The sequence below is a fragment of the Piliocolobus tephrosceles genome, chromosome 5 (assembly GCF_002776525.5).
Source record: "Piliocolobus tephrosceles isolate RC106 chromosome 5, ASM277652v3, whole genome shotgun sequence".
NCBI classification, from domain to species: Eukaryota; Metazoa; Chordata; class Mammalia; order Primates; family Cercopithecidae; genus Piliocolobus; species Piliocolobus tephrosceles.
In genome coordinates, this window is record NC_045438.1 from 167,878,699 (window position 1) to 167,893,111 (window position 14,413).

At 39.3% G+C, this 14,413-nt stretch overlaps 1 protein-coding gene across 6 annotated transcripts in view; it reads left to right on the top strand.

Moving 5' to 3' along the window:
* The window catches only part of EXOC2 (exocyst complex component 2), a 194,979-nt gene that overhangs the window by 149,970 nt on the left and 30,596 nt on the right, over window positions 1-14,413 (top strand). For 5 of the 6 annotated variants that reach the window (XM_026456816.2, XM_026456820.2, XM_026456817.2 and 2 more), the window contains one exon: window positions 1,953-2,094. In XM_026456816.2, coding sequence (XP_026312601.1) covers window positions 1,953-2,094 — 142 coding nt within the window. Of the gene's footprint in view, window positions 1-1,952; window positions 2,095-11,132; window positions 11,959-14,413 lie in introns of those variants that run through there. The other variant, XM_026456821.2, reaches the window with a different exon arrangement.

Below are 14,413 nucleotides of genomic sequence, written 5' to 3' on the forward strand. Positions count from 1 at the left end.
ATTTTAATCCAGTGGTTTCAGCTCCCGGTATTGCATGTGAGAAATCTTATGTCAGACAAGTTCTTTCTTCTTTATAAGTAAATTATTCTTTTGATCTAGAAGCTTGAAAGTCAGTCTCTCGCTCCCTTTCTCTCTCTCTCTCTATTTAGAATAAATGTATTAGAAACTAGAAACTTTAACAGCCTAGATGTGTGGGCTGTCTTACCAGTCTAGCCTGGCACTCTGCAAGCCTACTCAAGTTGCAAACTTGGGTCTTTCTTTAGATCCAGTTAAATTTTCTCCTATTGCTTGTTTAATTAATACCTTTTCTCTAGCTGCTTATATTTCTTTACTTGAATTTCTATTTTTTGCATGTTAGAACTCCTGAATTTATCTTCTAGTCTTGTTCTTCATAATTTTCGTCTCTTTACATTTTTATTCTATGCTTTGAAGTAGTTCTTATACTTCAGATCAGTCTCAGCAGTGACCAGTAGTTCCTTCTGTTAATCTACTCATTTGCTACCTTTGGAAGTCATATGTTTCACCTCTAGAAATCTTGTTTTGTATTATACTTTAATCTCCATAAGGGTTTTCTTTATTTTTTCTGTTCAAGTTGTTGCTTGTCTCTTCTGCTGCTGAATTTCACTGCTTGATGGGTGTCCTGTGCATAGCAGCTGCCTCCCTTAGATGTGTGTTTATTTTTCATTGTCAGTTTGTTGCAGCTCAGGCCTGGTGTTGGAGAGAAGCCTGTCCCTCTTAGGCTAGTGCTGCAGAAGCAGAACAGCCACCGGCCCCCTGCAGAGTGACCTGGGCCCACACAGTCTCCACACCCCAGACTTCCCAATCCTCCATGCTTGGGTCTCTGCCTCCCTCTCTTCCACTCCTGGCCTCCTTGCTGCTGGTGAGACCAGGCATACTCATATAGGGCCGATGCCAGCCTTCTTACCCTCTTCTGCTCCCACTCCCATCAGGAGCCCACAGTGCATGCAGCTGAACTGTGCCAAGGAGAGGACTTTCTAATAGGGGTACTTCCTGTTTCTTTTTTCCCATGACAGCGAGCCCTGTGTCTGGCCTCTCTGTGGAGTTGCCTTAGAATCTAAGGCCTGACCTGCAGGCCACACAGGCAGAGCTATAACTGGAGGGAGAAGCCAGGGGAGCTGCACTGGGGTTGCTAGAGTGTCAGAGCAGGATTATTTTCTATTGGTAACACTTTTCAAATGAATTAGTTATTCTGAAGAAACGTAACGTAATTTTAAATGGTTCTTTTTTAATTGTAGTTTACTGGCTATTACAATTTAGTATCTATAATGCCTCTTGCTCTGCTTGCAGAAATGAGAGGTTAGTATTTTCAAAAACGGCTGATAGGGTTAGGCTTTCTGTCCTACCCAAATTGCATCTTGATCTGTAATCTCCATAATCCCCACATGTCAGGGGAGAGACCAGCTGGAGGTCATTGGATCACAGTGGCGGTTTCCCGCGTGCTGTTCTCGTGATAGTGAGTTCTCACAGGATCTCATGGTTTTCTAAGGGGCTCTTCCCCTTCCACTGGGCCCTTCTCCTTCTGGCTGCCTTCTCCTTCCTCTTGGGAAGAAGGTGCCTTGCTTCCCCTTTGCCTTTCACCAGGACTGTGAGTTTCCTGAGGGCTCCCGGCCCCGGCCATGCATAACATCATGGAGTCAGTTAAACGTCTTTCCTTTATAAATTACCTCATCTCGGGCAGTTCTTTATAGCCGTGTGAAAACAGACTAATACAATGACCTATAGTCCATATATGGAGATTATTTTTTCTTCTGCAAAATAGCTATGCTAAAAGAGATCTTTATTACTGAAAATATGTAAAATAAATTCACGATTTTTTGTAGGAAGATTGGTAAGTGCTTTTATTATAGTCTGAAGTATTTATTGTTAACATTATTTTACTTTTTCCATCACCCTCAAATAGGCAACTCATACTCATCATTACGTGTTTATAGGTTAGCATGGCCTCATTGAAAGAACTAGATCAAAGACTCTTTGAAAATTACATTGAGTTGAAAGCAGATCCCATCGTTGGCTCCTTAGAACCTGGAATTTATGCAGGATATTTTGATTGGAAAGACTGCCTGCCTCCAACAGGTAAGTAAATAAAGTTTCTTGCGTAATAGATGTGGATATGCTTTTATCAGTTGATACTTGCTTGAATTCTTTTCATTTTATTCTCATTTTTCTCATATCTGCTGAGAGTGAGAGATTAATTTGATTTTAACTTTTTTGCTTAAACCCATTTCTTGGATAGTTTGGAAATTAGGACACTTTGTGTTATTACTCAGTGGCTTAAAGCTGTTCTGAAATTCTAGAGAATAATTAATTATCCCGTATAACAGTTGATCGTTTCAGTCATGCGTTCCTGCTTCCTATGGTCCTTTACGTAGATATAATAGAGTGGTTGTGAGTAACAGTTTCATGCATTGACCTTGTGTACATCATCAAAAAAACGTATTGAAGAAATCTGGTCACTTCTGTGTAAGACTTGATTAGTGATGCTGTAAAGGCGAAGGATATGAGAAAAGTGTGTAGGAGTAAGATTATTATAGTAATTTATCAAAGGGAAGGGAGCCCCAGAAGGATGAATGACACTGTTCAAGTATTATCTTTGTGATCTCAAATGAAAGTCACTTGAATCACTTAAAATATATATTTTTAAAATAACTATTGCTTTCTGAATCAAACTTTTGATTGCTCAAGTAGTTGTTTCTTTGTATGAAAAAATGCGGAAAACCAAAAACCAAGCTGCCCATTGGCACTTTTGTAGAGAAGTGGTTTGTGTAGAAGGGGTCGTGCTGGTGTCGGACACGGGTCGGCACTTGTGTAGAGGAGTGGTTTGTGTAGAAGGGGTCGTGCTGGTGTCGGGGACATGGGTTGGCACTTGTGTAGAGAAGTGGTTTGTGTAGAAGGGGTCGTGCTGCTATCGGACACAAGTCAGCACTTTTGTAGAGGAGTGGTTTGTGTAGAAGGGGTCGTGCTGGTGTCGGACACGGGTTCTTCGTGGATACATAGATGCAGATGCACCAGTGAGTTGCTAACGGGTTTGGTAACTTCATTGTTTTAACTCATCACTTTAACCTCCTTTTGTTTGTATTGTATAGTGCCTATACTAAACGATGATAAAATTGTTTACTGTTTAAACACCTTTGGTTTTTATTGTATAGTGTTCACATATAGTGATGCCAAAAGTCTAAAAACGGGGATCATTAAATTAGCCACAGTTGCTTAATGTGACCACAGTTACTGAATTTCCTGAGCTCACAGTCATGGCAGTCATGCAAGCCTTTATTCCTCCTGTGCTTTTCCGTACACACACTTTTCTGTGCCCAAACCACATTCAGTTCATACCCTCAAAGTACATCCTTTTAAAGTCTAAGGCAGATTCTATCAGTATCTTACTTAAAATTCTTACAATATCTTCTCATGATAGTAAAACCTGGGAAGCTGTGCTGTGCCAACCTCTGCCCTGGCAGCCTGCCCACTGCCCCAGTGCTCCGCCCCACAGCCCCTCTCCAGCTGAACTCAACCTCTGCCTTTTTGAAAAGCTCATCCTTCTAAAATATAAGTTGAACCCTTTCAATCCCCTGCTGAAAATCCTTCAGGGAGGCTCATTCTCCCAGAAGCCTACCCCAGACTTCTCAACAAGGTGGCGTCCCCACAGGTACCAGATTCCACAGAAGCTCAAGTTCCTGGTGGGAAGTGGTGTCATATTTGCATGTAACCTACGCGCATCTTCCTGTGTGCTTTAAATCATTTCTAGTTTGCTTCTAACACCTCATGCAATGCCAGTGCTTTGTGAATCGTTATTATATGGTATTGTTTAGGGAGTGATGACAAGGAAAAAAGTTCGTACATGTTCAGTACAGATGCAACCACCGGTTTTTCCCCTCAGAATATTTTCTATTCATGGTTGGTTGAATCCACAGATGCAGAAGCCACCATTGTGGAGGCCACAAATGCAGAGGCCACAGATGCAGAGGGCCAGCAGTACTCCCTGTGCTTGCTACGAGTTACCTCCCTCTCCACGGGCTCCCCCAGGCAGCAGGCAGGCTGGGTGCTTCGTGCACTGTGAACCCTGTGCCTCGTCCCTTTCACCTCTGCCCCCTCTCCTAACCTCTCCTGCCCTTCCAGGCCCTGTGTCCTCTGGGAGCTCACCCAGCCCATCCCCTGCACGTCTCCAGGTCGTGTTGGCCTACCTCTATCCATGGTGCTCCCAGAGCAGTTCCTACAACTCTCTGTGCCCACAGGAAATGTGGTGTCTCCCTCTTTGCTGGACAGCCTCAGCACAAGGCCATCGTTGGGGCCTCTTGCTCTCAGAGATTTTAGCACAGTGTAGTTTCTGACACTCAGCTGATACTGTGTGTGTGTTTGTGGAGTAAATGAAGATTGGCAGTTTTCTATAATAATATACCATCTTTCTAAATGTGCCAGTTGCTCCTTCTCTTCCAAGTGTTTGCCATATGCTTTTGCCTGATTTTTCTCAAAATTTTTTTCGGTAGGAAAGTGCATCATACAGTGTGCTAGTTTCCAATGTTCTTCTGATTCACTTGTTAATAAACAGTCCACAGTGGATATTCATATTTGCCGAATTAAAATGCGTTAGAGTAGTCATTTTCTTGTCCTTTGTGAATTCTCATGTGGCAGTTGTGTGCACTTTCTAAATTTCAGCAAGTGCATTTCAATGAAAATGCAACTGTCAGGCATATCTAACACATCATCAGTTCCATCTATTTAACCGTTTAAACTCTTACTGAACAATGTGCATCACCGTGCAAAAAGTAATACATTGTTCGGTAATAGTTCAAATGAATTTGTTAAAGTTCATATCTTCCCCTATGATTAGCTTGTAAGTACATTAACTGTTTACACATCTAACACATCAGCAATTCTATCTGTTTATTTAAACTATTACCGAACTATTGTTGGATAGTAGTTTAAATGAATTTTGTTAAAGTTCATATATTTTCCTGTGATTCGCATGTAAGTACATTAACTGTTCACTCTGAAATCATTCTTATCTTATTTGGTTGTGTTCAAGGCTATTAAATCATTTGTGGTATTTCTTTGAGAATAGAGAAAAAATGATGGCACAGCCGCTCTGAGTTTCCTGCACTTCAGTGATTACTATAGCAATTGAGAACAGGCCACCGAGTTTCAGTCTCAACAAAGTGGTTCTTCTCTGTCGCCACTGAAATCTCGGAATGTTACTGAGAAAGAGGATTTATTTGCCCTGATGCAGAGGAAGACTTTTCCTCGCCAGCCCTGTCTCAGACCCGCTGCTTTTCAGTGTATGCCGGACACAGGCAAGGGCCGTCGAGCACGTCTGTCAGGTGGAAGGCAGGTCTTCCCCATCCACCCGCCCCAAGGTGTCTTCGGGATATAGCCATCTCTGAGGGCCGGTTCCCCGAAGGGCGTCGTTAGGTCACAGTACTTAGTGCAGGGGCTGCTGTGGCCGCCATCACATGGCTGTGGATCCTGGGACGGCACTTCAGCGAGCAGTAACTGGGGCGCGGGGGGTTGGTCAGCGGCAGGCAGTGCCGGACTCACGGGGATCTTAGGTTTCTGCTGCACCCAGTGGATTTCCAAGTCCTCACTGGATTGATTTAAGGTACCCAGAGTCCTTTCTCTATGACCTTCCTATTTTCCAGCCATGACATTGAACTAGTGCAAGGCTCTGTTGTGAATTAGGATCAGAGCCTAAATGTAATCCTGAGATTGATCTTAAATAAGAGTCTGTAACCTCAGATAATCTTCAATACAAAATTAAGACTCTTCTGGATGTGTGACATTAAGTGGTGAGGCTTTTTTTTTTTTTTTAAACATAGCTTCGTTTTTTGGTTTTGTTTTTTTCTTAAGATAAACTTTCATAAGCAAATGACACATGACACCATACTGTCCGCAATTTATTGACTCTTTCTCAGGTGCCAAAAACACGTAGAAGCTGTCGGTGCTCGTTTCACTTTTATAAGCTCTATTTAGTTCTGTTCTTTGTGTAGTTTTGACTTCATGATTACTAACTGAACCTCAGCCTTGCATAGTCATATAGGGATTTTTAGTTTGTTTAAAGCTGACTTAAGTTGAGACCTGGTGTAAAGTGAACAACCAAAATAGTTTGACTATTAATCTTCCAAAATAATTTCAATTAACAACTTTAGTATTATCTTCACAGTTTTCTTCTTTAGAAACTGAATTTTGCAAATCATATGGGTAACTGATTACTTATTGCTGTAGTTACCAATAAATTTAGTTTCCGATACTGTATGTAGTGATTAAAAAAAAAATCCAGTTGATTAATTTCATGATTCAAGAAGAGATACCGTTAAAGCCATAGCTATGTTTTTTAAAATCTTACCGTTGGATATTTAAATTGGTGTCACCTCTTTATTTGTGTATATGTCAGTAAAGATTATTCTGGTTAGTTCTGAGTCACAGAACTGCTGTTAAGATTTTAATTGTTCTGTTATCCACAATTATTAAGAGTTCTTAGTATTTGAATTTTATAATTGTTAAATAAATTAAGAATACTGTTGGTCTTTATTTACAAATACACATTGAAGTTCGTGTCTTTGAAACATTAAATAAGAAAAAAGTATTTCTTTAAGTTTCTCTTAAATACTGGTTTTAACTATTTTTTCTGTCAAATAGTCATAAAAATTTAAATTAATATATATTATTTAAAGATGTTTACTAAGTGAATTTAAACAATCATTTTCTGTAGGTAAATGTGAACTGATTTTTAATTCAAGTGCTCTTATATTAATTATAGTAATTGAAATTGGGAAGGGGAAAACTTTACATAATTTGTGACATGAGTATGTCTAGGACCATTCTAAAACTAACAGCAGAGTTGGTTGCTTGCATGTATGATGCATATAACCTAGAGTAGAGTGACCTCCCACCCCTCAGACGCGCCAGAGCACAGGCTGGGGACGCACAGTTAGTTCCGTCAGCGAGTGAGGCTTGTGTGTTGTCCAAGCAGTGTGCCAAGCAGCACATTCCAGCAAATTGAAGAGAAAGAAAATGTAAATCTAATTATGGAGACAGAGGCAGAAACACAGCTCTTCTCAAGTCCATGTTTGTTGAATTTTATTTTAAGATCTCTGCCTTTTGGAATGTGTCTTGCAGATGTTTTCACTGAATTTTACGAGAGACGTTGCGCAGTCAGATCCTGTAACTTAAATCATTCAAAGCTCAGGTCCAGCGTAGAATTTCTAGAGAATAAGAACAATGCTACAACAATAGAGATAAGGAGAAATTGTAATTTTTGTTTGATTTTCAAAAAATGCGGAAACTACAGACAGACCTCAAAGTTTAATGTAGCTCTCTGAGAAAATGGATCATCAAAATGTTTTGGGGTCCCTATAAAATAAGTTGTATGTTACATGTGTATGTGAATTTATACGTACATATATGCCTTATATATGCGTTTATACACACATTACTGTGTACATGTTTAGTAACGTAGTCAGCATTTATTGCACATATACCATGGACATGGCAGAGGGCTTTGCATAAATCACCTGATTTAATCTGTATAACAACACTTCAAGGAGTAAGCAGTATTTTTATTCTCATTTTATAGATGAAGCCACTGAGCACAAAGAGCTTACGTGACTTGCTCAAGGTCATGTAGCTAGGAAGTGGTGGGGTAGGAGTTCCGAGTTCAAATCCAGGCAGCCCTTAACTTTAGGCATTGTGCTGTGTTGCTAGACAACAAACAGCCTCTATTAGAAATCCACAAAGAAAAAGGTAGATATGCTGGTAGAATAGATGCAAGTTCATGAAATTCACAAAAAAAACTAATACAGCCAATAAATATAAAAATAGGATAAAATTAATCAGTTCTCAAAGAATGTAATTTAAAATACCGTTGGGGTATCATTTTGTTAAAGCCCTCTGGATTGACAAATATTGTAAAGCTTGACAATACCTGCTTTTTGGCAAAGGTACAAAGAAACAAACTATTCCATCATCTTTCTAGGAGTGTAAACTGGCCCAGCTGTACACATACGTGTGTGTGTGTGTGTGTATGCACACATATATATGTATAGAATTTACTTAGAAGTTTTGTTTCTAAGAATTTATCTTAAGGAAAGTTTTACAGAAGTAAGTAAAGAATTATGTGCAGTGATGTTTATTGAAGCATTTTTTAATATATGCAGAATCTGAAAAACTACCTAAATGCCCATTAGTAATGAATTGGTTAAATAATGTATTATATATCTAAACAAATACTATGCTTTCTTTATAATGGATGAGATGGATAATGTGGGGGACTGTCCATATATTGGTAGAATATGTTGGTTAAGGAAACATGCATTCATTCTTTCCTCATTTTTATTGAAAAAAACAATGTGTCAATTTCATATGTACAATTTGACATGCATAAACATGTCTTGAAAGGGGGTAGGAAGGAGCATGCTGGAAAACTTTAATTTTCTACTTTAAAATTTTGCTTTTAAAAATATTGGGGAGGAATAGATGTATTTTTATTTTTAAAAAAGAAATTTCTATATTTTAAAGAAATGAAAAACTTCATGGAGACAGCATGCCCACAAAGAACAGGCACATACAATACTCACTTGTTTTCTTCTTGGACACACACTTGGTTTGACAGAGAAATGGCATACCTGCTGAATTTAGGTTTCAGCAAGTCGTTTGACAGTTTTTCCTGATATTTTCAGGAATCCTAGCTGCTGACTTATTGCCATCATGTCTTCATGTCAGTCTAGAGGAAAGACTTTAGTCATTGCAAGAACACTCATTGAACGATGTTCAACATTATATTAGACATTTGAAAATGGAATACATTCCACTTTGGCTAAATTTATGAAGAAAAAGCTAATAAAGTTAGCTTAGTAGTAGCACTATCTTACACTTAAAAATTTTCTACAATGCCTTTATGCAAGCCCGTGATTGAACTATCCTAAAATTAATGACAAAATGTAGCATGTTTTCTTAATTAGAACTGCCACAGAATAAAAAGTACAACCTTCAGAGGAATTTTGGTTTCAGTAATAGAGGAAGAACTTATCAGACTAACCCTTCCACAGTTAAAAATTGAACTCTACACAGAATATAGAAACCAGCTGTGAGAAGCACTGGAGAGCCATCAAAAGCAGACAGACTGGAGGGGGCGCTTGAACCCCTACAGGAGGGGAGCTTGCAGCAGCCAGATCTGAGGGCTGTCCACGACTGCTGCGGCAGGTGCCCAGCACTTCGGCAGAAGGCACAGAGGGATGCAGCCGAAGAAACACACTAGATGGAAACTTGAATCTAAAGAAAGGAGAAAAAAGTATCAGAAATGGTTGATATGTGGGAAAAATAGAAAAGACAAACTTTTTGGGTTTTGATTTTTCATGTTTTAAAAGATGATTGATGTAGAAAAATGTCTATATATAAGTTGAATTCACAATCAAAGACCTTTCTTTGTAGAAAATTCCAAATCCAAATGATTTTACTGATAAGTTCTATGTAACATTTAAGGAATAAACAATACCAATTTTATACAAACTTTATCAGAAAATATAATAGGAAGCATATTCAATCTCGTTTTTTGAAACCTGCAAAACCCCAAATCAAAAATATGACAAGAACATTACAACGAAAGAAAATTACAGACTAGTGTTCCTCATGAACATTGGACCAAAAAATTCTAACAATTGTTTTTAGCAGATCAAAGCACTATTGTCCATACAGTGGAACACTAATTCATTATGACCAAGTAGGATTTATTTCTTTTTTTAATGTTTGAAATTTTTGTTTTATTTTATTTCATTTTCCTTTAAGTTCTGGGACACATGTGCAGAGCATGCAGGTTTGTTCCGTAGATGTAGGTGTGCCGTGGTATTTGGTAGTCATGGGACGACCAGAGGCAGGGGCCATGTACACCTCTGTGTAATTACAGTCATTGCCGAGTCTGGTGGTTCTTCCCCATAATAAATGTCCTAAGGAATGACCAAATAAGGATTATAAGACATTTTTCTTTCCACTAAACATGTATTGCTCTTTTCTATCAATAAAAAAATAAATCCATAAGCAGAGCTACGCCCTCTGTTTAACGTAATTAAACTTCAAGTTCTCCTCCCTTTGCGGCTTTTTTCAGTTTTGGTTGAAGCATTTAGATAAACTTAAATCGTAATGTCTTAGTTCAGCTCTGCACCCCACCCACACCTTCATACTACCGCAGACATCCCCTTCAAATAATAACATTGTATTTACATTATCGGTTCAGCACAAAATAGAGGTAGTTTTCCATTCCCCATTGAACATTTTTAAAAGGAATTTAGAAAGGTGCATTTTAATCATATGAGTTACTGATATCGCCAGTAAAGTCATTTGAGGCCAGGGCTTCAGGGTTACAGTGAGCTACGATTGCACCACCGCACTCTAGCCTGGGCAACAGGGAGAGACCCTGTCTCAGAAAACAATTTTTTTTAAAGACCTAATTATACTTTGTCACCTGCCAAAATAAACCATACATTCATTGCCCTGTTTAAACTTAGTCTAACCTGAATTCACAGATACGAAAATATACATGTTTGGAACAGCAAGAGTAGAATAAAGTGAAATTAATCTCTTAATATGTATACTCAGTGTCTATAAAATACTTCATGTACAGACAGGACATTTGTTTTTCATTCATAAAGTCTGCAAATATTACCAAGTCTGTTCTATACAAGGCAGTCTCCAGGTTTTCCACGTTGTTCACATAGCAGTTTCTGATTTCCAGGTTTGAAGCATAAAAAGAGAAGCCGACAGTACTGTGTAGGAGGGAAGCATTGCGTTCTCACTTGACCAGGTTGGTGAGCACTCGTGTTCTCCTTCAGGATCATGGAGCCAGGGTACTCATCTCAGGAGTGCGCCCTGAATGTTCTCCATTTGAAAGACACCGAACTGGTAGCACTTGGACACACCCCCTTGGCCAGCAGAGGCTCTAAATATCACTTTCTGGATAGCTCTATCCCATCTCTTACCTGTCAGGTTTCTTTATCTTACCTGTAAGATTTAGATTTTCAGATATTACCTATCAGAACAGATTTTTTTTTTCCCCTATCTGATGTCTTCCTCTCCAGTCTCACATCCTCAAATCCTGCTGATATATTCTTTGAAAATTCATTTTTGTTCAGGTTTCTTCTTTCCTCACAGTCATGTAATGGCCCCTAGCCTTTGGAGGAAAACAGTTTTAGTACTGATCATGTGCTGACCTGCTTAGCTCTGAAGCCTCATCTCTTCATACGAGCCGTTCCTGGTCGTCTACACTCAGTCCACACTGGGCCATTGCTAGTCCTCAAAGACCCAGCATTCCCTCTCCCAGATGCCCTCAAGCACACTGCTGCCTTCACGTGACCTTCCTTTCATCCCCTTGGACGTGACTGAGGCCTGGAGACGCCTTGCTGTACCATCACTTCACCTGAGCCCAGCTCAGCTCAGCGCTCCCCGCACACTGTTCTGCAGTCCCCATGGGCCTGCCTGAGGCCTGGAGACACTTGCTGCACCATCACTTCACCTGAGCCCAGCCCAGCTCACAGCGCTCACCACACTCTGTTCTGCTGGTCCACCTGTCTGGATGTGAACCCTCCTGCTGGTGTCTCCTCTCTGTATCCATGACTAGCAAGGCACCTGGCTTGGAGTAAGCATCCAGTAATAGATTGATTCAGTTATTAGTTGATTGGTTAATGCCTTGGTAAGGCTTACTCAAGCCATAATGATAGGTGAAAATAACATCAATAAAATACCAAATTTACCCTTGGTAAATTAATAGTTATTTTCAACAGAAAGTCAAATTGAGTCAACTATTTTTTATTCAATAAACGTCAAAAAGAGAACTTTGGTTTATTAATTATTAATTAGGATAAATAACCAAAAATAACATGGACCTGCCCCCCATTTACAGAGGATTCGAGGCTAGGCATGGTGGCTCATATCTGTAATCCCAGCACTTTGGGAGGCTGAGGTAGGTGGATCACTTGAGCCCAAGAGTTAGAGACCAGCCTGGGCAACATAGTGAGACCCCATCCTGACAAAAAAACACAGAAATTAGCTGGGCATGGTGGCACATACCTGTGGTCCCAGCTGCTCAGGAGGCTGAGGTGGGAGGATCGCGTGAGCCTGGGAGATGAAGGCATGGTGAGCCAAGATCCCATCACTGCACGCCAGCCTGGGTGACAGACGGAGACCATGTCTCAAAAAAAAAAAAGAATTCAAATATTATAAAATACTTGTAACACCAAAGATCTCCTAAATGTAGTTCTACCTTTCTTCTTTATTCTAAAGACTCTTTGAGCCCCACAGAATTTTAAGGGTGCCATCATGAACATCATATTTCTCGTGCTGTTCGTTGGGACACTTTAGAATCTGTTTTCATCTCCGAGTGTGGCCTGTGGGTGTTGGTGCCCAGTGGGTGGCGGTTTCCTGTCACCCACCCACCCCCACAGGGTTCCCGTGTCCTTGTCATTGAGTACTTTGGCGCTTTCCGACTTCTGCTTTGATCAAAACGGATACCAACTGAGTGGACTTCATCTCTGAAGACAGAAGCCTAAGTCAATAATCTTTTTTTCTTTACTGAACTCTGATGGAAAACTGTCAGTTCCTAGGACTACTATTAATTACATTTAAAAAGTTTAGAGGTAAACGTTAATAGTCTTGTATTTAGTCTATTTAAAGCAAAAAGCGATTTTACATTTTCTAAAGGAGTATAATTTTCATTGGTCATCTTTAAAAAAAAAAACACAGTTAAACTTCCTTGTTTTCAGACATTTTCTTCTCATTTATAAGCTGTTTGATATATTAGAGTCAGTGCTGTAAAACCATTTGTACAGTGCTTTAGACATTTGGTTATAGTTTCTTGGTCTGCCAAGCATTTTCCAATAAAGCTAGATTTTGGCTCAAATGGTCTTAAATGTGAAATTTATTAACTTCAGGATGACCCATGGCCTACATATTTTCTTCATTGCATGTCTTATCTACTGAAGTATTTATTATGTATTAAATTGATAGCTATAAACTATGCTGTTTGGCATCAGGGTGAACTAGCATACTATTGTACAAATAAACAGTCCAAGTCATTTAAAAACTTTCAGTTATGGAAATTTTCAGACAAATATCCAAACAGAACAGTCTGACAAATCCAGTTGACTTGTTGGCCAACTTCAGCAGCCATCATCTCATGGCCAATCTTGTTTGCTGTGCCCCTGGGCTCCCCACTACCTCTGAGATCTATTATTTTGAAGTAAATCCCAGATATTAGATCATTTCATCCATACACACATAAGATAAGGACTGATTTTTTTTAAAGAAACATAATCATAATACCATTATCAGATCTGGAAAAAGTTAACAGTAATTCCTTAATTTTATCAGATATTTAGTCAATGTTCAAATTCTCGTAGAAGCTTTTTAGACAGTTTGTTCATATCAGGATTCAGTCAAGGTCTACACATTACTTTTGGTTGACACGTCTCTTAATTAAGAAAAATAAACCTCTCTCGAGTCACTTTTGGTGCTCAGCGAAGTGGTTGTTTCCCTGTTACCCACCCATCTTTAGCTGAATCAATGGGGTTCTTTGTTCTGTAGATATTCTCACATTCTAGATTTTTCAGATAGCTTCCTCATGGTGTCATTTAACCTGTTCCTCTGTCCCTTGTGTTTCCTATAAATTTGTGGTTAATAAGGAAACTATCAGTTTGAGGTTTGATTTTATGTTGTTTACTTCCATCAGGAGATGCCTTATGTTTGGTTGTCTCTGTTTTCGATGATAAGATTGAAAATTGAGTTCAAGTGTTATCAGCTTTGTATACCTTTAAAAGTTCACCATAAACTTTTCATCTAATGGTTATAGCACCATTGGTAATTGTTTTCATAATTATTTCTTATTAGAAATTGAAAATAATAATTGTTAGCTGGAACACTAAATAAATTTTTTTCATTAAGCTCTGAAGTACACAGGAGGGGCAGGATAGATGCCTGATTAGTTAGCAGTTTTCAGAATGAGTTGGTTTCCTAGTATTTCTCAAAGGTCATTACTAAAGTACTTTTTATTTTTTGATTACCTTTATGAAGTCATGATGTAAACATAATCTGATAAGCTTCAGTTCATTGTAGTAGGTTTTTTGGTTTTTTTTAGATTTAGTTGTGCCCCCTTTGGGGGAGTCTCTTCAAGTGGGCCCTGGGTCCTGACAGTACGGCCGTGCCGTGGGGTGCCATGTTCCACATTCATGGTGGTTTCCTTGCCTCAGTAGAATCAGCCGTTGGGAGGAATTGATGGAATATGAAGTATGAACATCTTCCTCTCCTTTATTTCTTTCCACACTGTGTCTCTGTCCACTCCTACCCCCTGGCTTTTTCTAACCCCATAGATCTCGTTCAGTCTCACCCCAAAGTCAGTTCTACAGCTGGATGGACTGTAGCA